At 58.7% G+C, this 27,643-nt stretch overlaps 1 protein-coding gene across 8 annotated transcripts in view; it reads left to right on the top strand.

Moving 5' to 3' along the window:
* Positions 1-27,643, top strand: part of GATAD2B (GATA zinc finger domain containing 2B) — a 57,309-nt gene extending 29,666 nt beyond the window's left edge. For 6 of the 8 annotated variants that reach the window (XM_075608045.1, XM_075608041.1, XM_075608047.1 and 3 more), the window contains exons 2-10: positions 5,974-6,303; positions 17,191-17,317; positions 19,180-19,311; positions 20,041-20,172; positions 21,347-21,508; positions 24,602-24,917; positions 25,053-25,252; positions 25,941-26,247; positions 26,754-27,643. In XM_075608045.1, coding sequence (XP_075464160.1) covers positions 5,975-6,303; positions 17,191-17,317; positions 19,180-19,311; positions 20,041-20,172; positions 21,347-21,508; positions 24,602-24,917; positions 25,053-25,252; positions 25,941-26,247; positions 26,754-26,887 — 1,839 coding nt within the window. In that variant the 5' untranslated portion in view covers position 5,974 and the 3' untranslated portion in view covers positions 26,888-27,643. The remainder of the gene's footprint in view (positions 1-5,973; positions 6,304-17,190; positions 17,318-19,179; positions 19,312-20,040; positions 20,173-21,346; positions 21,509-24,601; positions 24,918-25,052; positions 25,253-25,940; positions 26,248-26,753) is intronic. The other 2 variants (XM_075608043.1, XM_075608042.1) reach the window with 2 other exon arrangements.

Below are 27,643 nucleotides of genomic sequence, written 5' to 3'. Positions count from 1 at the left end.
CTGTATGCGTGGGTTGAAGCCGGCGGCTGTGTGCGTGGGATGAAGCCGGCGGCTGTGTGCGTGGGATGAAGCCGGCGGCTGTATGCGTGGGATGAAGCCGGGGGCTGTATGCGTGGGATGAAGCCGGGGGCTGTATGCGTGGGATGAAGCCGGGGGCTGTATGCGTGGGATGAAGCCGGGGGCTGTATGCGTGGGATGAAGCCGGGGGCTGTATGCGTGGGATGAAGCCGGGGGCTGTATGCGCGGGATGAAGCCGGCGGCTGTGTGCGCGGGATGAAGCCGGCGGCTGTGTGCGCGGGATGAAGCCGGCGGCTGTGTGCGCGGGATGATGCCGGGGGCTGTATGCGTGGGATGAAGCCGGCGGCTGTATGCGTGGGATGAAGCCGGCGGCTGTATGCGTGGGATGAAGCCGGGGGCTGTATGCGTGGGATGAAGCCACGGGCTGTGTGCGTGGGATGAAGCCGGGGGCTGTGTGCGTGGGATGAAGCCGGGGGCTGTATGCGTGGGATGAAGCCGGGGGCTGTATGCGTGGGATGATGCCGGGGGCTGTGTGCGTGGGATGAGGCCGGCGACTGTGTGCGCGGGATGATGCCGGGGGCTGTATGCGCGGGATGAAGCCGGCGGCTGTGTGCGTGGGATGAAGCCGGCGGCTGTGTGCGTGGGATGATGCCGGGGGCTGTATGCGCGGGATGAAGCCGGCGGCTGTGTGCGTGGGATGAAGCCGGCGGCTGTATGCGTGGGATGAAGCCGGGGGCTGTGTGCGCGGGATGATGCCGGGGGCTGTATGCGCGGGATGAAGCCGGCGGCTGTGTGCGTGGGATGAAGCCGGCGGCTGTGTGCGTGGGATGAAGCCGGCGGCTGTGTGCGCGGGATGATGCCGGGGGCTGTATGCGCGGGATGAAGCCGGCGGCTGTGTGCGTGGGATGAAGCCGGCGGCTGTATGCGTGGGATGAAGCCGGGGGCTGTATGCGTGGGATGAAGCCGGGGGCTGTGTGCGTGGGATGAAGCCGGGGGCTGTATGCGTGGGATGAAGCCGGGGGCTGTATGCGTGGGATGAAGCCGGCGGCTGTGTGCGTGGGATGAAGCCGGGGGCTGTATGCGTGGAATGAAGCCGGCGGCTGTGTGCGTGGGATGAAGCCGGCGGCTGTGTGTGTGGGATGAAGCCGGGGGCTGTGCGCGTGGGATGAAGCCGGGGGCTGTGCGCGTGGGATGAAGCCGGGGGCTGTATGCGTGGGATGAAGCCGGCGGCTGTATGCGTGGGATGAAGCCGGGGGCTGTGTGCGTGGGATGAAGCCGGGGGCTGTGCGCGTGGGATGAAGCCGGGGGCTGTGCGCGTGGGATGAAGCCGGGGGCTGTATGCGTGGGATGAAGCCGGGGGCTGTATGCGTGGAATGAAGCCGGCGGCTGTATGCGTGGGATGAAGCCGGCGGCTGTGTGCGTGGGATGAAGCCGGGGGCTGTGTGCGTGGGATGAAGCCGGGGGCTGTGTGCGTGGGATGAAGCCGGCGGCTGTGTGCGTGGGATGAAGCCGGGGGCTGTATGCGCGGGATGAAGCCGGTGGCTGTGTGCGTGGGATGAAGCCGGCGGCTGTGTGCGTGGGATGAAGCCGGCGGCTGTATGCGTGGGATGAAGCCGGCGGCTGTGTGCGTTGGATGAAGCCGGCGGCTGTGTGCGTGGAATGAAGCCGGCGGCTGTATGCGTGGGATGAAGCCGGGGGCTGTATGCGTGGGATGAAGCCGGCGGCTGTGTGCGTGGGATGAAGCCGGGGCCTGTATGCGTGGGATGAAGCCGGGGCCTGTGTGCGTGGGATGATGCCGGGGGCTGTGTGCGTGGGATGAAGCCGGGGGCTGTATGCGTGGGATGAAGCCGGGGCTGTATGCGTGGGATGAAACCGGGGGCTGTATGCGTGGGATGAAGCCGGGGGCTGTGTGCGTGGGATGATGCCGGGGGCTGTATGCGTGGGATGAAGCCGGGGGCTGTGTGCGTGGGATGAAGCCGGGGGCTGTATGCGTGGGATGAAGCCGGGGGCTGTATGCGTGGGATGAAGCCGGCGGCTGTATGCGTGGGATGAAGCCGGGGGCTGTATGCGTGGGATGAAGCCGGGGGCTGTATGCGTGGGATGAAGCCGGGGCCTGTATGCGGGGGATGAAGCCGGCGGCTGTATGCGGGGGATGAAGCCGGGGCCTGTATGCGTGGGATGAAGCCGGCGGCTGTATGCGCGGGATGAAGCCGGCGGCTGTATGCGCGGGATGAAGCCGGGGCCTGTATGCGTGGGATGATGCCAGGGGCTGTATGCGCGGGATGAAGCCGGGGGCTGTATGCGCGGGATGAAGCCGGGGCCTGTATGCGCGGGATGATGCCGGGGGCTGTATGCGTGGGATGAAGCCGGGGGCTGTATGCGTGGGATGAAGCCGGGGGCTGTATGCGTGGGATGAAGCCGGGGGCTGTATGCGTGGGATGAAGCCGGGGCCTGTATGCGTGGGATGAAGCCGGGGGCTGTATGCGTGGGATGAAGCCGGGGGCTGTATGCGTGGGATGAAGCCGGTGGCTGTATGCGTGGGATGAAGCCGGCGGCTGTGTGCGTGGGATGAAGCCGGCGGCTGTGTGCGTGGGATGAAGCCGGCGGCTGTATGCGTGGGATGAAGCCGGCGGCTGTATGCGTGGGATGAAGCCGAGGGCTGTATGCGTGGGATGAAGCCGGGGGCTGTATGCGTGGGATGAAGCCGGGGGCTGTGTGCGTGGAATGAAGCCGGGGGCTGTATGCGTGGGATGAAGCCGGGGGCTGGATGCGTGGGATGATGCCGGGGGCTGTGTGCGTGGGATGAAGCCGGGGCCTGTATGCGTGGGATGAAGCCGGGGCCTGTATGCGTGGAATGAAGCCGGCGGCTGTGTGCGTGGGATGAAGCCGGCGGCTGTGTGCGTGGGATGAAGCCGGCGGCTGTGTGCGTGGGATGAAGCCCGGGGCTGTGTGCGTGGGATGAAGCCGGGGGCTGTATGCGTGGGATGAAGCCGGGGGCTGTATGCGTGGGATGAAGCCGGCGGCTGTATGCGTGGGATGAAGCCGGCGGCTGTATGCGTGGGATGATGCCAGGGGCTGTATGCGTGGGATGAAGCCGGGGCCTGTATGCGTGGGATGATGCCGGGGGCTGTATGCGTGGGATGAAGCCGGCGGCTGTATGCGTGGGATGATGCCGGGGGCTGTATGCGTGGGATGAAGCCGGCGACTGTATGCGTGGAATGAAGCCGGGGGCTGTATGCGTGGGATGGAGTCGGGGGCTGTATGCGTGGGATGGAGCCGGGGGCTGTGTGCGTGGGATGAAGCCGGGGGCTGTATGCGTGGGATGAAGCCGGCGGCTGTGTGCGTGGGATGATGCCGGGGGCTGTATGCGTGGGTTGAAGCCGGCGGCTGTGTGCGTGGGATGAAGCCGGCGGCTGTGTGCGTGGGATGAAGCCGGCGGCTGTATGCGTGGGATGAAGCCGGGGGCTGTATGCGTGGGATGAAGCCGGGGGCTGTATGCGTGGGATGAAGCCGGGGGCTGTATGCGTGGGATGAAGCCGGGGGCTGTATGCGTGGGATGAAGCCGGGGGCTGTATGCGTGGGATGAAGCCGGGGGCTGTATGCGCGGGATGAAGCCGGCGGCTGTGTGCGCGGGATGAAGCCGGCGGCTGTGTGCGCGGGATGAAGCCGGCGGCTGTGTGCGCGGGATGATGCCGGGGGCTGTATGCGTGGGATGAAGCCGGCGGCTGTATGCGTGGGATGAAGCCGGCGGCTGTATGCGTGGGATGAAGCCGGGGGCTGTATGCGTGGGATGAAGCCACGGGCTGTGTGCGTGGGATGAAGCCGGGGGCTGTGTGCGTGGGATGAAGCCGGGGGCTGTATGCGCGGGATGAAGCCGGTGGCTGTGTGCGTGGGATGAAGCCGGCGGCTGTGTGCGTGGGATGAAGCCGGCGGCTGTATGCGTGGGATGAAGCCGGCGGCTGTGTGCGTTGGATGAAGCCGGCGGCTGTGTGCGTGGAATGAAGCCGGCGGCTGTATGCGTGGGATGAAGCCGGGGGCTGTATGCGTGGGATGAAGCCGGCGGCTGTGTGCGTGGGATGAAGCCGGGGCCTGTATGCGTGGGATGAAGCCGGGGCCTGTGTGCGTGGGATGATGCCGGGGGCTGTGTGCGTGGGATGAAGCCGGGGGCTGTATGCGTGGGATGAAGCCGGGGCTGTATGCGTGGGATGAAACCGGGGGCTGTATGCGTGGGATGAAGCCGGGGGCTGTGTGCGTGGGATGATGCCGGGGGCTGTATGCGTGGGATGAAGCCGGGGGCTGTGTGCGTGGGATGAAGCCGGGGGCTGTATGCGTGGGATGAAGCCGGGGGCTGTATGCGTGGGATGAAGCCGGCGGCTGTATGCGTGGGATGAAGCCGGGGGCTGTATGCGTGGGATGAAGCCGGGGGCTGTATGCGTGGGATGAAGCCGGGGCCTGTATGCGGGGGATGAAGCCGGCGGCTGTATGCGGGGGATGAAGCCGGGGCCTGTATGCGTGGGATGAAGCCGGCGGCTGTATGCGCGGGATGAAGCCGGCGGCTGTATGCGCGGGATGAAGCCGGGGCCTGTATGCGTGGGATGATGCCAGGGGCTGTATGCGCGGGATGAAGCCGGGGGCTGTATGCGCGGGATGAAGCCGGGGCCTGTATGCGCGGGATGATGCCGGGGGCTGTATGCGTGGGATGAAGCCGGGGGCTGTATGCGTGGGATGAAGCCGGGGGCTGTATGCGTGGGATGAAGCCGGGGGCTGTATGCGTGGGATGAAGCCGGGGCCTGTATGCGTGGGATGAAGCCGGGGGCTGTATGCGTGGGATGAAGCCGGGGGCTGTATGCGTGGGATGAAGCCGGTGGCTGTATGCGTGGGATGAAGCCGGCGGCTGTGTGCGTGGGATGAAGCCGGCGGCTGTGTGCGTGGGATGAAGCCGGCGGCTGTATGCGTGGGATGAAGCCGGCGGCTGTATGCGTGGGATGAAGCCGAGGGCTGTATGCGTGGGATGAAGCCGGGGGCTGTATGCGTGGGATGAAGCCGGGGGCTGTGTGCGTGGAATGAAGCCGGGGGCTGTATGCGTGGGATGAAGCCGGGGGCTGGATGCGTGGGATGATGCCGGGGGCTGTGTGCGTGGGATGAAGCCGGGGCCTGTATGCGTGGGATGAAGCCGGGGCCTGTATGCGTGGAATGAAGCCGGCGGCTGTGTGCGTGGGATGAAGCCGGCGGCTGTGTGCGTGGGATGAAGCCGGCGGCTGTGTGCGTGGGATGAAGCCCGGGGCTGTGTGCGTGGGATGAAGCCGGGGGCTGTATGCGTGGGATGAAGCCGGGGGCTGTATGCGTGGGATGAAGCCGGCGGCTGTATGCGTGGGATGAAGCCGGCGGCTGTATGCGTGGGATGATGCCAGGGGCTGTATGCGTGGGATGAAGCCGGGGCCTGTATGCGTGGGATGATGCCGGGGGCTGTATGCGTGGGATGAAGCCGGCGGCTGTATGCGTGGGATGATGCCGGGGGCTGTATGCGGGGGATGAAGCCGGGGGCTGTATGCGTGGGATGAAGCCGGCGGCTGTATGCGTGGGATGAAGCCGGCGGCTGTATGCGTGGGATGAAGCCGGGGGCTGTATGCGTGGGATGAAGCCGGGGGCTGTATGCGTGGGAAGAAGCCGGCGGCTGTATGCGTGGGATGAAGCCGGGGGCTGTATGCGTGGGATGAAGCCGGCGGCTGTATGCGTGGGATGATGCCGGGGGCTGTATGCGTGGGATGAAGCCGGCGGCTGTATGCGTGGGATGAAGCCGGGGGCTGTATGCGTGGGATGAAGCCGGGGGCTGTGTGCGTGGGATGTTTAGTGTTTTGGTACTTGTCCGTCTTTCCTTGTATAATAATATACATTTCCCTTTTGTGTGTAGAAGAGCATGGCGCTAGATAAACTCTGGCCTGTTGATTTTCTTAGGATGGACAGAATGACCGAAGATGCCCTGCGCCTGAACCTTCTGAAGCGAGGCCTGGAGCAGCCAGATGACCGGGAGGATGTGCTGGCCAAGCAGTTGAAGATGGAGGGGCACGAAGCCATGGAGAGGCTAAAGATGCTGGCCCTGCTGAAGAGAAAGGACCTTCCAGGCCTGGAGATGCCCCACGACCTCCCGGGCAAACAGGACGGGCTCAAAATGTACGAAGAGAAAATGAACGGGAGTTTGCGTCCCCACGGGGACGGCAGGACGCTGGGGAGACATGGCAAGGAGAACATCAATGAGGAGCCCGTGGACATGAGCTCCAGGCGGAGGTAAGATGGGTGGGGGTGTTGAAGAAGTCTCTCTGCACACGACCCATACGATCAGGACCGCCTCTAGTTTAGGTTCTGCAGCACAGATCCGTGCAGGTTGTCGATATTTCTCACGCCAAATCTGCACCCCTAGGAAATTTTTTAAATGGCGTTTTTACATGTCTCGAGATTGTCTAGGCCACGGGTGGCCAACTCTATGTCCACAAGGGCCACCAACAGGTCAGCTGTTGGGGATATCCCTGCGTCAGCACAGGTGGCTCAGTCATTGACTGAGCCGCTAATTGAGCCACTGTGCTGAAGCAGGAATATCCTTAAAACGTGATCTGTTGTGGACTTCAATGAACAGGTGGCCAACTCCAGTTTTCAGAGTATTGTGCACAGTAAATGTAGCTGGCGTGCTAGAACCCGGCGTGCTAGAACCCAGCGTGCTAGAACCCAGTGATAACACGTGTTCCAGTATGACTTAGAATATCCGTGTCTCCATAATATTCCGTGGCAGTGCTGGAGCCGCACATTGCAATGTATCTCCCCGGTCACACTGGCTACGTATATATGTATCACCTACGCTCATCACATAACCCCTTTTATATAAGAGACCGCGGTCTAGAGCTGTTCTGTACTCCCACTATTATCTACAGTCTTCTTGCACCAGAAGCTTCTGAATCTTTGCGATTTCATGATCAGGGATTTGCGACCCAGACAGATCCGCCCGTATATATATATACGATTGCCCATGTTCTATTCATAAATCTCTCGCTGCTCGTTGTTCCAGAGAAGTAATGTCTGTGGTGACATTGGATTTCAATGTATGACCTGTATCGGGCATGTTCCCGTCACATATCCTGATAGCGATGTTTTAGTGACGGCACCGATGTGCTCGCTGCATCACTCAGACCTCTGGTAGCTCTGAATCTGATGGGTTTAAGGCCCCTTGGAAGATGACACTTAGTCCTAGGGGGCTTATTCTATAAACTCTGAAGCAGCCGATCACAGGGCCTTGAATAGGGAGTTTCAACGACCCTCCAGTTTATAGGATCAGCCCGTACTTGATACAAATAATATAATGCATGTTATCTATATATCTATTTGTCACTGAGCACAGAATGTGACGGGCGTGAGTCACTGCACCATGGAGCCTACAATCTGGTTCCTGAAGCACCAGGAGATTAAACGACCTGTCCAAGATCACAAGGGCAGCTCGGCACTGGGATTGGAACTGGGTTCACCCACCTTAAAGGCAGTGCCATTACCGCCACACCCCCAGTGATTAGGCCCTCTCCGGTATTCAGGAGCACTGCACCTTGGATTTGTGTTCTCATTCCTGGCACTGGAGGTATTAGTGAGGCCACGGTTTACATTCCTACCCCGAGGTTCCCTGCTAATCCCTCCTCCAGGCTTTAAATCTTCAGACACTAAGCGGCCCAGCTTCCTTTCCCTGCTCTGTTTGTGTAGGAAGGTTCTTGCAAAGCATTGCAGGCCCCGTTTTGCCTGTGAAGCGGGTAACAGTCTGACCTCAGCAAGAGCGCGGCTTCCTGGGGCGCCTCTCTCACGCTTTACCTGCCTGGGGATACGTTATCATCTTCAGGTTCTAGGCACCAGTGAGGTTTGCCAGTGTTATGTTGCAAGGCCATCTACCCTTGTGACATCACAATTGTGCGGACAGCTCACAATTGGCCTGATAGCCGCAGACAGGAATTGATTTTTATGGTGGCCTCAGAGGGCATCATATCTCCCCCCTTCTCTCTCTCTGCCCTCCGTGCAAATTCCCTCTCTCCGTATTGATTGTTTTCCCGTTGCACACGATTCCTGATCTCGATGCCGTCTTTCCTAACGAGAGGTTTGTGTCACATGAATGTGAATCTACAGCAAGGAGAACTTGGCTTGAAGGCTTCAAGACCGCCTCCCTCCCTCGCTTTTCCTCCTCCTTCGCAGCTCGGGATGTGCTGCGATTTTTGCTTCGCACCTCCACAGATGGAGAGTGAGCCATCTGGCACTGAGCTGCTGGTCCTTTACTGGCAGTATGTAGGGTTTGCATGCTTTGGAATGTCCTCTTGTGCTACAAAGAGCAAGGTGTTCCCACTGCCGTGTCCTCACCAGCGAAGGAAAGCCTTCAGTCTTGGGCTGCGTCCATAGAAGGACAGTCAGCGCTGAGCCGTGCGGACGCTCCGCGATGAGCCCCGTCATCCTCAATGAGGATGTGTTGAGAGGGGGCTCACGCGAGCGTGCGCAGGCGTGCTGAGGCGCAGGGATCTTCAGCCGACAGCAGAACCTGTTTCTGAGCGCGCTGTCGGCTGAAAACCTCCAATCAGAGTGAAGCAGCGTCAACGTCACGTCGCTGTGATGTCGGCGCCGTGATGTTGACGTCGGCGCTTCGGGGGCTATTGGCCCAGTGACGCCAGTGCCCCGCCTTCCGATCGCGCACGCTGGCTCGCCTGCTAGTTCATGCAATCGCTCCTGATTGCGCATTCGAGCCTCAGCGCAGAGGAGCGCGGCTCCCCCCCCTCTATGGACGCAGCCGTACCAACATAACTCTGTCATCGGAGTCTCCAGTCCAGTCTTTGTTTCTGACCAATCCCCGTGCGGTCTGGTTCTCCGTAACCTGTTGGGAGAGGAGACCTTAAAAAACTGGACTAGAGTCTCCTGATGACATCGACGTACCGACTTCTGGTGCACAAAACGTACTCAACCAAACTGGTGTGTACAGTGCAGATTGTCTGGCATCCTATAGAAAGCACAGCTGCTTTAAATCCGGTACCTAAATATTGCGTTGTTAGGGGGCAGTTGCTGCTGAGGGTCTTCCTTCCACTCCCAGAGTCTTCCTGCCAAATGAGCGTACATGTATAGCCTTATCAGTCTCCGGAATGCAGCTCCGCAGACCCCGCCGCGCTGACTGCTCATATCGCTCCTAATTGGGTTCTCTGCATGTTTTACTTATACAATATTTGGCAGCGTAAATACGTGGAGGGATTGTTCTGCTATTTAAGATTTGAAGTTGAAGGGATCCTTTTATTAAAGAGGTTATTTGATAAAATGTGTGGTATACGTCGCTGGCCTCTGAAGTGGTAAGCTTTTGTTTCCCTTGAGTTCATCTCATTGTCTCCCTATGCGAAGAATTACGTCATATCCTCTCGTTGCCCGACTGGCTAGCAACAACGCGCTTCGCGTTTCTGTTTGTATTGCGCTTTGCGTTTCTGGGTATGCGCTTTGCGTTTCCAGGGCTGCGCGTTTCTGGGGCTGGTTATGCGCTGCGCGTTTCTGGGGCTGGGTATGCGCTGTGCGTTTCTGGGGCTGCGTATGCGCTGTGCGTTTCTGGGGCTGCGTATGCGCTGTGCGTTTCTGGGGCTGGGTATGCGCTGCGCGTTTCTGGGGCTGGGTATGCGCTGCGCGTTTCTGGGGCTGGGTATGCGCTGTGCGTTTCTGGGGCTGCGTATGCGCTGTGCGTTTCTGGGGCTGCGTATGCGCTGCGCGTTTCCGGGGCTGGGTATGCGCTGCGCGTTTCTGGGGCTGCGTATGCGCTGCGCGTTTCTGGGGCTGGGTATGCGCTGCGCGTTTCTGGGGCTGGGTATGCGCTGCGCGATTCTGGGGCTGGGTATGCGCTGCGCGTTTCTGGGGCTGGGTATGCGCTGTGCGTTTCTGGGGCTGCGTATGCGCTGCGCGTTTCTGGGGCTGGGTATGCGCTGCGCGATTCTGGGGCTGGGTATGCGCTGTGCGTTTCTGGGGCTGGGTATGCGCTGTGCGTTTCTGGGGCTGCGTATGCGCTGTGCGTTTCTGGGGCTGCGTATGCGCTGTGCGTTTCTGGGGCTGCGTATGCGCTGCGCGTTTCTGGGGCTGCGTATGCGCTGCGCGTTTCTGGGGCTGGGTATGCGCTGTGCGTTTCTGGGTTCTGGGTATGCGCTGCGCGTTTCTGGGGCTGGGTATGCGCTGCGCGTTTCTGGGGCTGGGTATGCGCTATGCGTTTCTGGGGCTGCGTATGCGCTGCGCGTTTCTGGGGCTGGGTATGCGCTGCGCGTTTCTGGGTTCTGGGTATGCGCTGCGCGTTTCTGGTTCTGGGTATGCGCTGCGCGTTTCTGGGGCTGCGTATGCGCTGCGCGTTTCTGGGGCTGGGTATGCGCTGCGCGTTTCTGGGTTCTGGGTATGCGCTGCGCGTTTCTGGGGCTGGGTATGCGCTGCGCGTTTCTGGGGCTGGGTATGCGCTCTGCGTTTCTGGGGCTGCGTATGCGCTGTGCGTTTCTGGGGCTGCGTATGCGCTGCGCGTTTCTGGGGCTGGGTATGCGCTGTGCGTTTCTGGGGCTGCGTATGCGCTGCGCGTTTCTGGGGCTGCGTATGTGCTGTGCGTTTCTGGGGCTGCGTATGCGCTGCGCGTTTCTGGGTCTGGGTATGCGCTGCGCGTTTCTGGGGCTGGGTATGCGCTGCGCGTTTCTGGGGCTGGGTATGCGCTGCGCGTTTCTGGGGCTGGGTATGCGCTGTGCGTTTCTGGGGCTGGGTATGCGCTGCGCGTTTCTGGGGCTGGGTATGCGCTGCGCGTTTCTGGGGCTGGGTATGCGCTGCGTGTTTCTGGGGCTGGGTATGCGCTGCGCGTTTCTGGGGCTGGGTATGCGCTGCGCGTTTCTGGGGCTGCGTATGCGCTGTGCGTTTCTGGGGCTGCGTATGCGCTGTGCGTTTCTGGGGCTGCGTATGCGCTGCGCGTTTCTGGGGCTGGGTATGCGCTGCGCGTTTCTGGGGCTGGGTATGCGCTGCGCGTTTCTGGGGCTGGGTATGCGCTGCGCGTTTCTGGGGCTGGGTATGCGCTGCGCGTTTCTGGGGCTGGGTATGCGCTGCGCGTTTCTGGGGCTGCGTATGCGCTGCGCGTTTCTGGGGCTGCGTATGCGCTGTGCGTTTCTGGGGCTGCGTATGCGCTGCGCGTTTCTGGGGCTGGGTATGCGCTGCGCGTTTCTGGGGCTGGGTATGCGCTGCGCGTTTCTGGGGCTGGGTATGCGCTGCGCGTTTCTGGGTTCTGGGTATGCGCTGCGCGTTTCTGGGGCTGGGTATGCGCTGCGCGTTTCTGGGGCTGGGTATGCGCTCTGCGTTTCTGGGGCTGCGTATGCGCTGTGCGTTTCTGGGGCTGCGTATGCGCTGTGCGTTTCTGGGGCTGCGTATGCGCTGCGCGTTTCTGGGGCTGGGTATGCGCTGCGCGTTTCTGGGGCTGCGTATGCGCTGCGCGTTTCTGGGGCTGCGTATGCGCTGCGCGTTTCTGGGGCTGCGTATGCGCTGCGCGTTTCTGGGGCTGGGTATGCGCTGCGCGTTTCTGGGGCTGGGTATGCGCTGCGTGTTTCTGGGGCTGGGTATGCGCTGCGCGTTTCTGGGGCTGGGTATGCGCTGCGCGTTTCTGGGGCTGCGTATGCGCTGTGCGTTTCTGGGGCTGCGTATGCGCTGTGCGTTTCTGGGGCTGCGTATGCGCTGCGCGTTTCTGGGGCTGGGTATGCGCTGCGCGTTTCTGGGGCTGGGTATGCGCTGCGCGTTTCTGGGGCTGGGTATGCGCTGCGCGTTTCTGGGGCTGGGTATGCGCTGCGCGTTTCTGGGGCTGGGTATGCGCTGCGCGTTTCTGGGGCTGGGTATGCGCTGCGCGTTTCTGGGGCTGCGTATGCGCTGCGCGTTTCTGGGGCTGCGTATGCGCTGCGCGTTTCTGGGGCTGCGTATGCGCTGCGCGTTTCTGGGGCTGGGTATGCGCTGCGCGTTTCTGGGGCTGGGTATGCGCTGCGCGTTTCTGGGGCTGGGTATGCGCTGTGCGTTTCTGGGGCTGGGTATGCGCTGTGCGTTTCTGGGGCTGGGTATGCGCTGTGCGTTTCTGGGGCTGCGTATACGCTGTGCGTTTCTGGGGCTGCGTATACGCTGTGCGTTTCTGGGGCTGCGTATACGCTGTGCGTTTCTGGGGCTGGGTATGCGCTGCGCGTTTCTGGGGCTGCGTATACGCTGCGCGTTTCTGGGGCTGGGTATGCGCTGCGCGTTTCTGGGGCTGGGTATGCGCTGTGTGTTTCCGGGGCTGGGTATGCGCTGTGCGTTTCTGGATATGCACTGCGCATTTCCTGGGCTGCACGTTTCCGAGGCTGCGTGTTTCTGGAGCTGAGCTGCGCTTATATTGCTCTACGATGCATTGCATGCCCCTCTGGCAGTGTAGGGGTTAAGCAGTTGATCCGGCCATACTCGGCACTGTATAAAATAACAGCGCTTGATAGATCCCGTTCTGCGTCCATGAAGAACACTCTGTGCTAGAGAGGGTGGCTGTGCCCGGCGTCCGGTACCCTGTGCTAGAGATGGTGGACGTGCCCGGCGTCCGGTACCCTGTGCTAGAGAGGGTGGCCGTGCCCGGCGTCCGGTACCCTGTGCTAGAGAGGGTGGCCGTGCCCGGCGTCCGGTACCCTGTGCTAGAGAAGGTGGATGTGCCCGGCGTCCGGTACCCCGTGCTAGAGATGGTGGACGAGCCCGGCGTCCGGTACCCTGTGCTAGAGATAGTGGCCGTGCCCGGCGTCCGGTACCCTGTGCTAGAGATAGTGGCCGTGCCCGGCGTCCGGTACCCTGTGCTAGAGATAGTGGCCGTGCCCGGCGTCCGGTACCCTGTGCTAGAGATGGTGGACGTGCCCGGCGTCCGGTACCCTGTGCTAGAGATAGTGGCCGTGCCCGGCGTCCGGTACCCTGTGCTAGAGATAGTGGACGAGCCCGGCGTCCGGTACCCTGTGCTAGAGATAGTGGACGAGCCCGGCGTCCGGTACCCTGTGCTAGAGATAGTGGACGAGCCCGGTGTCCGGTACCCTGTGCTAGAGATAGTGGACGAGCCCGGCGTCCGGTACCCTGTGCTAGAGATAGTGGCCGTGCCCGGCGTCCGGTACCCTGTGCTAGAGATGGTGGACGAGCCCGGCGTCCGGTACCCTGTGATAGAGATAGTGGACGAGCCCGGCGTCCGGTACCCTGTGCTAGAGATAGTGGCCGAGCCCGGCGTCCGGTACCCTGTGCTAGAGATAGTGGCCGTGCCCGGCATCCGGTACCCTGTGCTAGAGATGGTGGACGTGCCCGGCGTCCGGTACCCTGTGCTAGAGATAGTGGCCGTGCCCGGCGTCCGGTACCCTGTGCTAGAGATAGTGGCCGTGCCCGGCGTCCGGTACCCTGTGCTAGAGATAGTGGATGAGCCCGGCGTCCGGTACCCTGTGCTAGAGATGGTGGACGTGCCCGGCGTCCGGTACCCTGTGCTAGAGATAGTGGATGAGCCCGGCGTCCGGTACCCTGTGCTAGAGATAGTGGACGTGCCCGGCGTCCGGTACCCTGTGCTAGAGATAGTGGCCGTGCCCGGCGTCCGGTACCCTGTGCTAGAGATAGTGGCCGTGCCCGGCGTCCGGTACCCTGTGATAGAGATAGTGGACGAGCCCGGCGTCCGGTACCCTGTGCTAGAGATAGTGGACGTGCCCGGCGTCCGGTACCCTGTGCTAGAGATAGTGGACGAGCCCGGCGTCCGGTACCCTGTGCTAGAGATAGTGGACGTGCCCGGCGTCCGGTACCCTGTGCTAGAGATAGTGGCCGTGCCCGGCGTCCGGTACCCTGTGCTAGAGAAGGTGGATGTGCCCGGCGTCCGGTACCCTGTGCTAGAGATAGTGGACGAGCCCGGCGTCCGGTACCCTGTGCTAGAGATAGTGGCCGTGCCCGGCGTCCGGTACCCTGTGTTAGAGATAGTGGACGAGCCCGGCGTCCGGTACCCTGTGCTAGAGATAGTGGCCGTGCCCGGCGTCCGGTACCCTGTGCTAGAGATAGTGGCCGTGCCCGGCGTCCGGTACCCTGTGCTAGAGATAGTGGCCGTGCCCGGCGTCCGGTACCCTGTGCTAGAGATAGTGGCCGTGCCCGGCGTCCGGTACCCTGTGCTAGAGATAGTGGCCGTGCCCGGCGTCCGGTACCCTGTGCTAGAGATAGTGGACGTGCCCGGCGTCCGGTACCCTGTGCTAGAGATAGTGGCCGTGCCCGGCGTCCGGTACCCTGTGCTAGAGATAGTGGACGTGCCCGGCGTCCGGTACCCTGTGCTAGAGATAGTGGACGAGCCCGGCGTCCGGTACCCTGTGCTAGAGATAGTGGCCGTGCCCGGCGTCCGGTACCCTGTGCTAGAGATAGTGGCCGTGCTCGGCGTCCGGTACCCTGTGCTAGAGATAGTGGCCGTGCCCGGCGTCCGGTACCCTGTGCTAGAGATAGTGGCCGTGCCCGGCGTCCGGTACCCTGTGCTAGAGATGGTGGACGAGCCCGGCGTCCGGTACCCTGTGCTAGAGATAGTGGACGAGCCCGGTGTCCGGTACCCTGTGCTAGAGATAGTGGCCGTGCCCGGCGTCCGGTACCCTGTGCTAGAGATGGTGGACGAGCCCGGCGTCCGGTACCCTGTGCTAGAGATAGTGGCCGTGCCCGGCGTCCGGTACCCTGTGCTAGAGATGGTGGACGAGCCCGGCGTCCGGTACCCTGTGCTAGAGATAGTGGACGTGCCCGGCGTCCGGTACCCTGTGCTAGAGAGGGTGGCCGTGCCCGGCGTCCGGTACCCTGTGCTAGAGATGGTGGACGTGCCCGGCGTCCGGTACCCTGTGCTAGAGATAGTGGACGTGCCCGGCGTCCGGTACCCTGTGCTAGAGATAGTGGATGTGCCCGGCGTCCGGTACCCTGTGCTAGGGAAGGTGGACGAGCCCGGCGTCCGGTACCCTGTGCTAGAGATAGTGGCCGTGCCCGGCGTCCGGTACCCTGTGCTAGAGATAGTGGCCGTGCCCGGCGTCCGGTACCCTGTGCTAGAGATAGTGGACGTGCCCGGCGTCCGGTACCCTGTGCTAGAGATAGTGGCCGTGCCCGGCGTCCGGTACCCTGTGCTAGAGATAGTGGCCGTGCCCGGCGTCCGGTACCCTGTGCTAGAGAGGGTGGCCGTGCCCGGCGTCCGGTACCCTGTGCTAGAGATAGTGGCCGTGCCCGGCGTCCGGTACCCTGTGCTAGAGATAGTGGACGTGCCCGGCGTCCGGTACCCTGTGCTAGAGATAGTGGACGAGCCCGGCGTCCGGTACCCTGTGCTAGAGATAGTGGACGAGCCCGGCGTCCGGTACCCTGTGCTAGAGAGGGTGGCCGTGCCCGGCGTCCGGTACCCTGTGATAGAGATAGTGGACGTGCCCGGTGTCCGGTACCCTGTGCTAGAGATGGTGGATGTGCCCGGCGTCCGGTACCCTGTGCTAGAGATAGTGGCCGTGCTCGGCGTCCGGTACCCTGTGCTAGAGATAGTGGACGTGCCCGGCGTCCGGTACCCTGTGCTAGAGATAGTGGCCGTGCCCGGCGTCCGGTACCCTGTGCTAGAGATGGTGGATGTGCCCGGCGTCCGGTACCCTGTGCTAGAGATGGTGGATGTGCCCGGCGTCCGGTACCCTGTGCTAGAGATGGTGGCCGTGCCCGGCGGCCGGTACCCTGTGCTAGAGATAGTGGACGAGCCCGGCGTCCGGTACCCTGTGCTAGAGATAGTGGACGAGCCCGGCGTCCGGTACCCTGTGCTAGAGATAGTGGACGAGCCCGGCGTCCGGTACCCTGTGCTAGAGATAGTGGACGAGCCCGGCGTCCGGTACCCTGTGCTAGAGATAGTGGACGAGCCCGGCGTCCGGTACCCTGTGCTAGAGATAGTGGCCGTGCCCGGCGTCCGGTACCCTGTGCTAGAGATAGTGGCCGTGCCCGGCGTCCGGTACCCTGTGCTAGAGATAGTGGACGAGCCCGGCGTCCGGTACCCTGTGCTAGAGATAGTGGCCGTGCCCGGTGTCCGGTACCCTGTGCTAGAGATAGTGGACGAGCCCGGCGTCCGGTACCCTGTGCTAGAGATAGTGGACGAGCCCGGCGTCCGGTACCCTGTGCTAGAGATAGTGGATGTGCCCGGCGTCCGGTACCCTGTGCTAGAGATAGTGGACGTGCTCGGCGTCCGGTACCCTGTGCTAGAGATAGTGGACGTGCCCGGCGTCCGGTACCCTGTGCTAGAGATAGTGGCCGTGCCCGGCGTCCGGTACCCTGTGCTAGAGATAGTGGACGAGCCCGGCGGCCGGTACCCTGTGCTAGAGATAGTGGACGAGCCCGGCGTCTGGTACCCTGTGATAGAGATAGTGGATGTGCCCGGCGTCCGGTACCCTGTGCTAGAGATAGTGGACGTGCCCGGCGTCCGGTACCCTGTGCTAGAGATAGTGGATGTGCCCGGCGTCCGGTACCCTGTGCTAGAGATAGTGGACGAGCCCGGCGTCCGGTACCCTGTGATAGAGATAGTGGATGTGCCCGGCGTCCGGTACCCTGTGCTAGAGATAGTGGACGTGCCCGGCGTCCGGTACCCTGTGCTAGAGATAGTGGCCGTGCCCGGCGTCCGGTACCCTGTGCTAGAGATAGTGGACGAGTCCGGCGTCCGGTACCCTGTGCTAGAGATGGTGGATGTGCCCGGCGTCCGGTACCCTGTGCTAGAGATAGTGGCCGTGCCCGGCGTCCGGTACCCTGTGATAGAGATAGTGGATGTGCCCGGCGTCCGGTACCCTGTGCTAGAGATAGTGGCCGTGCCCGGCGTCCGGTACCCTGTGATAGAGATAGTGGATGTGCCCGGCGTCCGGTACCCTGTGATAGAGATGGTGGATGTGCCCGGCGTCCGGTACCCTGTGCTAGAGATAGTGGACGTGCCCGGCGTCCGGTACCCTGTGATAGAGATAGTGGATGTGCCCGGCGTCCGGTACCCTGTGCTAGAGATAGTGGATGTGCCCGGCGTCCGGTACCCTGTGATAGAGATAGTGGATGTGCCCGGCGTCCGGTACCCTGTGATAGAGATAGTGGATGTGCCCGGCGTTCGGGGCATTGCTGTTCGCTTCTTGTTCTGAACCCCGTTTCTCTCTGGTTTAGTGAGCAGGACAGAGGGCTGACCCCCTCCCCAGACATCATTGTGCTGTCGGACAATGAAGCCTCAAGCCCCCGGTCTGGATCACACTTTGAAGACCGAATCAAGATGGCCAACCTGGAAATGTTCAAGGTCAGATCTTGCTTTAACATATTGCGGGGGGGCGGGGTTGCATTACGAGGGCTTTGGGGACTTGGGAGCCTGACAGATGTTTGTTCTATAGACCAGTGATAGACGCAGTGATAGGCGCAGTGATAGGCGCAGTGATAGGCGCAGTGATAGGCGCAGTGATAGGCGCAGTGATAGGCGCAGTGATAGACCAGTGATAGGCGCAGTGATAGGCGCAGTGATAGACCAGTGATAGGCGCAGTGATAGACCAGTGATAGGCGCAGTGATAGACCAGTGATAGGCGCAGTGATAGACCAGTGATAGGCGCAGTGATAGACCAGTGATAGGCGCAGTGATAGACCAGTGATAGACCAGTGATAGACCAGTGATAGGCACAGTGATAGGCGCGTGATAGACCAGTGATAGGCGCAGTGATAGACGCAGTGATAGGCGCAGTGATAGACCAGTGATAGGCGCAGTGATAGGCGCAGTGATAGGCGCAGTGATAGACGCAGTGATAGGCGCAGTGATAGGCGCAGTGATAGACCAGTGATAGACCAGTGATAGGCGCAGTGATAGGCGCAGTGATAGGCGCAGTGATAGACCAGTGATAGGCGCAGTGATAGGCGCAGTGATAGGCGCAGTGATAGGCGCAGTGATAGACCAGTGATAGGCGCAGTGATAGGCGCGTGATAGACCAGTGATAGACGCAGTGATAGACGCAGTGATAGGCGCAGTGATAGACGCAGTGATAGGTGCAGTGATAGGCGCAGTGATAGGCGCAGTGATAGGCGCAGTGATAGGCGCAGTGATAGACCAGTGATAGGCGCAGTGATAGGCGCAGTGATAGGCGCAGTGATAGACCAGTGATAGGCGCAGTGATAGGCGCAGTGATAGACCAGTGATAGACCAGTGATAGACCAGTGATAGGCACAGTGATAGGCGCAGTGATAGACCAGTGATAGGCGCAGTGATAGACGCAGTGATGGACGCTTCAGATGTTGTGATATCTTTTGGTTCAGCACCAGAGTTCTTGACATGGGAACAGTGCATGCAGAACTTTCAAAACCTCACATGGCTCTTCTACGGACTTTATAAAGTACATCTGGGGAAGAGACCTGTGAGATTAAGGGAAGCTCTGTACATTTGAGGAAGAGACCTATGAGGATTAGGAACCTCTGTACATGTGAAGAAGAGACCTGTGAGGTTTGGGAAACATTGTTAAACACACCAGGAACTCTCGTGTTGGCCCAAGGTATTGCAACCTGTGAGACGTCTCCATTTCTTGTAGATAGACCTGTTAGTGATAAACGGTGAAAAACATATTTATCCTAAAATAATAGTGGGCTTGGGTTTCTTTATTTCATTCGTGGGATAAACAATAACTTTGCAATCATTCCCTTTTTGTCATTCCCATGGTTCTGTGTCTTTTGGCCATCACGCAAAGGGCGGCTGTGCACAGGTTATAACTTGTTTTCCTACCTATGACGGCAGGCACCCGGTTACTCCCAAACCACTCTCTGCCGGACCACCGTACCATGAGTTGCCTCTTAGTGTGTTACCCGTGGGGCCCCCTGTCTGACCTTGCGTGTCACTATAATCTCTGTATACAGCATTGCGTTGCTTACCCGCACCTTATCAGCGGTGTGAGAGCGGTGTGATCCTCGCACACAGACACCGTGAAACGGAGAACCTGTCCTCCATAATACACCCTTTCTTTTTGTAGAGAATAAAGGGGCTTTTTCTTATTTTCTGAAATGCATAACACTTTTTTATAACCCCCCCCCCCCCCCCCCCCAGGTAGAGTTTTACCCCCTGTGTACCCGTATCCCTCCCAGCATTACTGTTCTACTGCTACAAACCGCCGTGTCTTCCTTCTCCCCAGGGTAAGACTCTAGAGGAACGACAGCAGCTCATCAAACAGCTCCGAGATGAGCTGCGTCTGGAGGAGGCCAGGCTGGTCCTCCTGAAGAAGCTTCGACAAAGCCAGCTTCAGAAGGAGAACGTCCTGCAGAAGGTAACGGACACGGACATGTTTAATATGTTACATGTAGCGCGTGTGCGTGTCAAACTAGCCTACATATTTTAAAATAACTTTTCTAGCTTGGGACATTTCCGTGGTTAATAAATTCTTTCGAGGGTTATTACAGTCTCTCGCAACACGGTTTTTGCCAAACGGCGCTGGTCGTCCAAGCGTTTCGCTTCGCTCTGTTCTTCTGTTTGTAATGTAATTACGGAGCCTTCGTTCGTCAAACGGATAACCATAAGCGTTCCCGGCAACATAAGTAAAACTGTTATAAGGGCGATGGGGTCTTTCTAAGGAAGCGGCTCGTACTGAAAGTGTGAACAACCCCCTGTCCGTGACGGAATATACTGGTGACCAGCGCTGGGGCAGGGGAGAAATCGGTGAATGCTTAGGCCGCGCTCATAGTCACGGCGACCCAACGTCACGTCAAAACACGTGTAGTGAATCGGTCGCGTGCGCCTATAGGGAGCAGTGCGCCGGCTTGGTCGCGATCGCTGGAAGTCAATGAAAATGGATTTTTTTTTTAAAGTGACGTCAGCGGCCACGTGAGCGGTTCAGCCAATGAGGGTGAGCTGCTCACGGCCACGCCTCCTGCTCGCCGTCTCTTTTCTCTAACACTGTAAGCAAAAATCGCTGCTACCACGGCGGCGGGTGACGTCACGCCGCCGGCGTAGCAAGGAGTTGTTCTATCTGTTCACCTCTCCTTGCTGCCTGTTTCAGAATCCGGTGGTGCAGAACGCAGCTACGATAGTGCAGCCGTCCCCCGCACACATGGGACAGCCCGGCCTCGCTAAGATCCCCTCCCGGCCCGGGGCACAGGGGGGGGATGCACAGAACATGAGAAGCATGCAGGTGAGTTGGTATCTTGGGGTCCTGTGCCAAGAGGCGTGTGGGTATCGCATTGCTGCCCTAGGGACAAGCCTCGTGTTGCACGCTGCAATCCGGGGAAAGGGGGTAATAATGCCCATTTCAGACCAGCTTCCAAGAGCAATGTTTTGTTTTTCTGTCCCAAAAGCTGGGCTTAAAAAATATATATTCTCCAAATAAGAAAGCAAAGCATGCTGGGGGCCGTGTCTGTTCCTTTCTTGCAGGTAGTAACGCAGGAGGGCGAGGGAGGTGCAGGTATGATGCCTTTTATTGGACCAACAAGTAGTTGATGTGTTACAGGCTGTCGATTCTCCGGGGTCCTTCATCAGGCCCTACCCTGAGAGGTGGGAAAGCCTGTAACAGATCAAGTACTTGTTGGTCCAATATAAGGTGTCATACCCGCCCCTCCCTCTCCCTCCTGCGTTACTACACCAAATAAGAAAGGTTTCCCATACTATATACTATGCCAGAGAACCAGCAGTGTGTTGGTGACAGGATGAATCTTTGCGTACCGACACATGTTTTATCCTCTTGTTACTGTGTCTCCCTATGTACTGTTTTTATCTTCTTTGGGTCACTCCAAATCCGTTGCATGTGCTCCGGGTCTGTCCGTGCTGGAAGGATCCGAATCCGTTGCATGTGCTCCGGGTCTGTCCGTGTCGGAAGGATCCGAATCCGTTGCATGTGCTCCGGGTCTGTCCGTGCTGGAAGGATCCGAATCCGTTGCATGTGCTCCGGGTCTGTCCGTGTCGGAAGGATCCGAATCCGTTGCATGTGCTCCGGGTCTGTCTGTGCTGGAAGGATCCGAATCCGTTGCATGTGCTCCGGGTCTGTCTGTGCTGGAAGGATCCGAATCCGTTGCATGTGCTCCGGGTCTGTCTGTGCTGGAAGGATCCGAATCCGTTGCATGTGCTCCGGGTCTGTCTGTGCTGGAAGGATCCGGATCCGTTGCATGTGCTCCGGGTCTGTCCGTGCTGGAAGGATCCGAATCCGTTGCATGTGCTCCGGGTCTGTCCGTGCCGGAAGGATCCGAATCCGTTGCATGTGCTCCGGATCTGTCCGTGCTGGAAGGATACAGCCACATGAAGTGGGAAGGGGAGGTTAGCGCCGCTCCTGACAAACGCCTCTCTCTCTCTCTCTCTCTCTCTCTCTCACACAGAGTCACAGCGTCATCAGGTCATCGACAAATGCGCCACTGCCACACATGCTGATGTCACAGCGCATGAATGCTCCGAACCCCGCACAGTTACAGTGCGCCCCCAAACCCACCCTAATCCGGAACAGCACCCCCATCATGAACCAAGCCATCAACTACCAACCGGTAACTATATATCAACCTCCACACACACTAACTGCCCACTGTTAACTATATACCAACCTCGTCTCCCACTAACTACCAACTAGTAACGATATATAACCTTCCGCGCACACACTAACTACCCACTGGTTACTATATACCAACCTTACATCCCACTAACTACCCACTGCGAGCTTGGTCACTATACCTGTCAGCATCTGTTTATTCCAAGTGACCGCTGGTTTTGATGGGGGTTAAACCAGCGGGCGTTGCACACAGTGTGACGATAGTGTATCCATCTGCTCCAATGTTGCTGTTGCACTGGATGGAAGGCGGTGTTGGTCCGGGAGGCATTTCTGGAGGTTCCGACACTGTCCCATGCGGGACACTTCTGCACTTCTCTGCGTTGCAGGAGGGAGGAGACTGGCAGGCAGAAATAGGCAGGATATCTGCGTTCTCTTGCCCCACACAGGCACCACCCGAGAGGCCACCGCTGCCTCAGTGGCTTCCAAGGGCCACGTGGGCTTGCAGAGAGTTGTAGATTACAGGCATATCCCTCAATCTGTGCCACTGCACAACTACTCTGCTGCACTATCAGGGCAGAGGTACTGTGCGCGTGTGTGTGTGTGTGTGTGTGTGTGTGTGTGTGTGTGTGTGTGTGTGTGTGTGTGTTTGCATGCGTGCGTGTGCAGTGTGTGTGTGTGTGTTCTGGATCTATTAGGAATAAAACTCCCTTTGGGCAATTCCAGTGTAAGGCGTATAGATTTGGGTATGAAGGTGAGGTGCCCACTGGGAGAGGTGCATTCTGGGAATCACTTTTTTACCCACTCTAAATTATTTGAAGTGGGCTTGAAACCTATCCCAACTTCACATTGCAAACCCAGTACAACCAGCCTCTCACTGATGAGACCCAACAGATAGCAGTTTTTATCTGTGAGTAGGGTTACACGGCTCTGCACTTCTTTAACCCAGGCTGTGCTGAAAAGCTGTGGAATGCGGCAGGCGTAGGCTTTTAGGGGCCCCATGTCAAAATGGACTTGAAGAAAAAGATGCTGTGTGCACATTTGCATGTCATTTCCCAGAATCCGTGGCTGCAGGGGAAGCACTGCATGCTAAGAGATAATGGGGAAGGGCAGGGTTGCAGACCTGTCTGAGACTTGTGAATGTGCTCACACGCAGTATTTTCATTTGCTGTATGCTACACGGAGGAAGGTTTTTGTCACTTTTTTTTAGCCACCATAACTTATTTAAGGTGGGAATTATAAAGGCAGCAGGACAGGATCGAGAGGTTGACGACATTGTCTGCCTAGGAATTAATAGGGAAAAGATTGACTCGGGCAGAAGGAGGGGTACAGGGGTAACAGGGCAGATGGGGAGAAGCAGTAACAACAACCTCCGGGCAATGGGTACACATACTCGTAGATTGGAAAATATAATCCCAGAACAAATTGCAGTAATGACGAGAGACGGCCTGGCTATTACTGACACATGGAGCAATGAAAATGAAGACTGGGACATCGCTATACCAGGTTACACTGTGTTTTGGAAGTGTAGGAAGGAGAAGGTATCCTTTATGTGAAGAACATTTTAGTGTCTTCGCCCCGTACCTTGTACTGAAGTAGAGTTTGAGTCACTGGGTTACCCTACAAATTGGTGAGAAATTGTCATTTGTACTGGGGAGGTCTACAGACCTCCAGGGCAAGTGAAAGAATTGGATAGGGTATTAATAGAGGGTGTCACTAAGGTGACAATTATTCTGGGAGACTTCAGTCTCACGGGCATGGGTCTCACAGGTTCAGCCAGGAGCCGGGACATCCTGGATTCCTTGCAAGGCGCATCTCTCGAGCAATTGGTGAGAGAGCCAACTCGCAGTGAAGTATTCCTGAGCTTAACACTTGCCAATGGGGACATAGTATCAGATGTACTTGTGGGGGAGAACTTGGCTTCCAGTGATAATCACTCATGGGGGTTTAGTAGAACGACCGAGACTGAGTCATACCCCCCTAAAACTACGCTTTTACATTTTAAGAGGGTTGACTATTTAGATATGGGAAATTATTTGATGGATTCTGTGGCAGGGTGGCGGTATTTATTTGGCAGGGCGGAGGTATTAGGCGGGGTGGGGGTATTAGGCGGGGTGGGGGTATTTGAGTGGAGTGCCGGTGTAGTGGGGAAAATGAAAAGATGCAATACTAAGTGTAACAGACCTTTGTGTCGGGCAGGTTCGTAACAATACCAACCTCCCCTCCCACTAACTACCCTCCGGTTACTATATACCAACCTCCCCTCCCACTAACTACCCTCCGGTTACTATATACCAACCTCCCCTCCCACTAACTACCCTCCGGTTACAATATACCAACCTCCCCTCCCACTAACTACCCTCCGGTTACTATATACCAACCTCCCCTCCCACTAACTACCCTCCGGTTACTATATACCAACCTCCCCTCCCACTAACTACCCTCCGGTTACTATATACCAACCTCCCCTCCCACTAACTACCCTCCGGTTACTATATACCAACCTCCCCTCCCACTAACTAGCCTCCGGTTACTATATACCAACCTCCCCTCCCACTAACTACCCTCTGGTTACTATATACCAACCTCCCCTCCCACTAACTACCCTCCGGTTACTATATACCAACCTCCCCTCCCACTAACTACCCTACGGTTACTATATACCAACCTCTCCTCCCACTAACTACCCTCCGGTTACTATATACCAACCTCCCCTCCCACTAACTACCCTCCGGTTACTATATACCAACCTCCCCTCCCACTAACTACCCTCCGGTTACTATATACCAACCTCCCCTCCCACTAACTACCCTCCGGTTACTATATACCAACCTCCCCTCCTACTAACTACCCTCCGGTTACTATATACCAACCTCCCCTCCCACTAACTACCCTCCGGTTACTATATACCAACCTCCCCTCCCACTAACTACCCTCCGGTTACTATATAACATTTTCTCGTACAAACGACGCACCAGACCCCAATCTCTGTGTATAATTTGATTACCATTTGGCACAACCATGAGCAAATATTTGAGCCGTACATTATAACGTCTCCCTGGCATCACTGCTTGTCACCTCTTCTGTCCCTCAGCAGTCCAGCTCGTCGGTCCCGTGCCAGCGCACGTCGTCCTCAGCCATGTACATGAACCTCGGCTCCCACATGCAAGCGGGGCCCGTGAACCGCGTGTCATCCCCGCTGCCCAGCCCTAGCTCCATGCCGGACACGGTCAGCTCTCAGGCTGCGGCCAAACTGGCGCTGCGCAAGCAGCTGGAGAAAACGCTGCTGGAGATCCCGCCCCCCAAGCCGCCTGCCCCCCTGCTCCACTTCCTGCCCAGCGCTGCCAACAGCGAGTTCATCTACATGGTGGGGCTGGAGGAGGTAGTGCAGAGTGTCATCGACAGCCAGGGTGAGAGGCCGTGTAATGTGCAGTATGCATTGTGTGTGCGGGATGCCGAGGGTGCTGTGTGTATCATGCATGGGATATGGCAGGTAGCTGTATACAGGGGTGTCGTTTTAACCCCTTCCTCCTCTCCCGCGTTAGGGAAAGTCTGCTCCTCCCTCCGGATGGAACCGTTCTTCTGCGCACAATGCCGTACGGACTTCACTCCTCACTGGAAGCAGGAGAAGAGCGGCAAGATCCTGTGTGAGCAGTGCATGACGTCCAATCAGAAGAAAGCGCTCAAGGCCGAGCACACTAACCGGCTAAAGAACGCATTTGTGAAAGCCCTGCAGCAGGAGCAGGTACGTGTGTGTGTGTGTGTGTGTACCAAACACTGCGCATGCGTGTGCAAGAAACCAGGTACCGTACGTGTATGTGTATATGTACCAAACACTGCACGTGCAAGGAGCAGGTACCGTACATGTGTGTTTGTACCAAACACTGCGCATGCGCGTGCAAGGAGCACTGCAGATATGTTGTGCCAGCTTAGCGTGCCAGGAAGTAAAAGCTCACCCGTGAGTCACTCGCACGGTCATTCTGTCTGGGAGGTGTTTGCAAATTTTTCCTAAAAATTGCTAGTCCTAATGTCAATTCTTTTTTTTTTTTACCTCCTTGGCAGCAATAAGAGCAGCAAAGGTTATCCATGAAATGTCGGACAAAAGTGCTGATCATTGCTGGGGTTTATTTTCAGAGAGAGCGCTTTCCCCCCCCCTGGATTCATTGATGATGTTTTATTTCTGGGTATAGTGTGCTACTTTCCAGACCTGCGGCTAATCAGTGTCTTGTAGGCTTCCTACAGTCATTGTACCTACAGCGCTAGGGCGTATATTTTGCTGCATTAGCCAGAATCCCAAACAGATTTGGACTGTAAAAGGCATGTTAAAGTGCACATGTTTGCATACTGCTGTGCTGTGCTGGAGGAAGAGGTCCTTCTCTGAAGCTGCAGGGTTTGTAGTGACATACAGTAACGACTCTGTCCCTTTCCTGCAGGAGATTGAGCAGAGGTTACAGCACCAAGCATCCTTATCGCCCAGCACCTCTCCCGCGGTCTCCAACAAACAGGACAACATCATGAGACACCACACGTTGCGACAGGTACAGGGCGAGGGTCAGGGGGTGACGCGTATGTCAGGGTGTTGGGGCGATGCTCACCTCCCACTTGTCTTGTGCTTTCCTTCCCAGGCCCAGCAGTCTCAGAACGCGCTTCAGAGAGGGATCCCTACCGCTCGCTCCATGCTATCCAGCTTTGCACAGGCACCACAGCTGCCCATGGCAGGGAACCTGCTGGGTATGCCAGGTAAGAGCGAGGAGGAGGCGCCGGGTGCGGGTGTCTGGAGGAGGCGCCGGGTGCCTGGAGGAGGCGCGCCGCCTGGAGACACCTGGGGGAGGCGTGCCGGGTTGAGACGCCTGGGGGAGGTGCCGGGGGGAGACGCGCCGGGTGGAGACGCCTGGGGGAGGGGCGCCGGGTGGAGACGCCTGGGGGAGGGGCGCCGGGTGGAGACGCCTGGGGGAGGGGCGCCGGGTGGAGACGCCTGGGGGAGGTGCCGGGGGGAGACGCCTGGGGGAGGTGCCGGGGGGAGACGCCTGGGGGAGGCACGCCGGGGTGCCTGGGGGAGGCATAAAACTCTCCTATTACTGAAATGATTTCAGGCTATTGCTTCTTGTTAGGGGGAGAGCAGAGAGGTGGGAGGGGAGCAGAAAGGGGGGTGGAGCATAGAGAGAGAAGGGGGGGGGGGGAACAGTGTCCATTTCCTAAATGACTTTCTGTAGAATTGAACATTTCTTTTTCCTCTTGGCTTCCAGGTGTGAACATGGCTTACCTGAGCGCAGGGCTGGGCGGGCACAAAGCCCCCAGCCTGGCAGACCGGCAGCGAGAGTACCTCCTGGACATGATCCCCCCTCGCTCCATATCGCAGTCCATCAGCGGGCAGAAATAGCACCCGCAGCGGCCGGACTGGTGCCTCGCATTCAACGTCACGCAACAAGCGAACATTACCGGAGTCGGGCGCCGAGTAACCCGGCTCCTTGCCACCCCCCACCCCCCCGCCGCCTCAGAGCAGCTTATAAAGGATCCGTGTTTGTGCTTCTCGCCCCGTGCTGGGGTCGGCTTTGTTTCCTTTTTACATATTTTTTTGTTTCCGCTGCTGCCGCTTGCTTAGCATTTTCTTTTTGTCCTCTCCTCCTGATGACCCTTTGCCATATGAGGTCAGAGAGGGCCTGGGACCTGCGGCGGATCTGTGACTGTGTTTATCAAGCTTTGGTCACTGGTGGCTGGTGGCAATAAGGTTCTCGATATCAGATGACCGACGGGCAACAGGTTCAGGCTCAGAGCCTCTTTGGGCCGCTCAAATACAGAGGAGGCTTCTGCGTGGTCAGCGTTGGTCCAGGGTGTATTTTTCACACCCCCAGTTAACCCCTTCACTCCTGGAGAGGAATGCACTGCTGTACCTTCCGCTTTAGAGAGGTTCATGTATGGTAGGTCTAAGAGAGGCACTGGTCATGTGTATTTGGTTGCAACGACATGAAATTGGGGAGCTCTGAACAGTGGGGTTAGTGCCGTACGGAGATGCCCTTTCGCTGTCTCGGGGGCCCGGCAGAGAGGAAACGCAGCTGGTGGCACAGAACGGACAAACGGATTGCCACTCAAAGCATTATTTTCCGTTAAACGGAACTAGATTTTCAGTATTCTCCCC

The sequence above is a fragment of the Ascaphus truei genome, chromosome 7 (assembly GCF_040206685.1).
Source record: "Ascaphus truei isolate aAscTru1 chromosome 7, aAscTru1.hap1, whole genome shotgun sequence".
Taxonomy (NCBI): domain Eukaryota; kingdom Metazoa; phylum Chordata; class Amphibia; order Anura; family Ascaphidae; genus Ascaphus; species Ascaphus truei.
The sequence above is the reverse complement of the archived record's forward strand: the minus strand, read 5'-3'. Positions and strand labels throughout refer to the sequence as shown.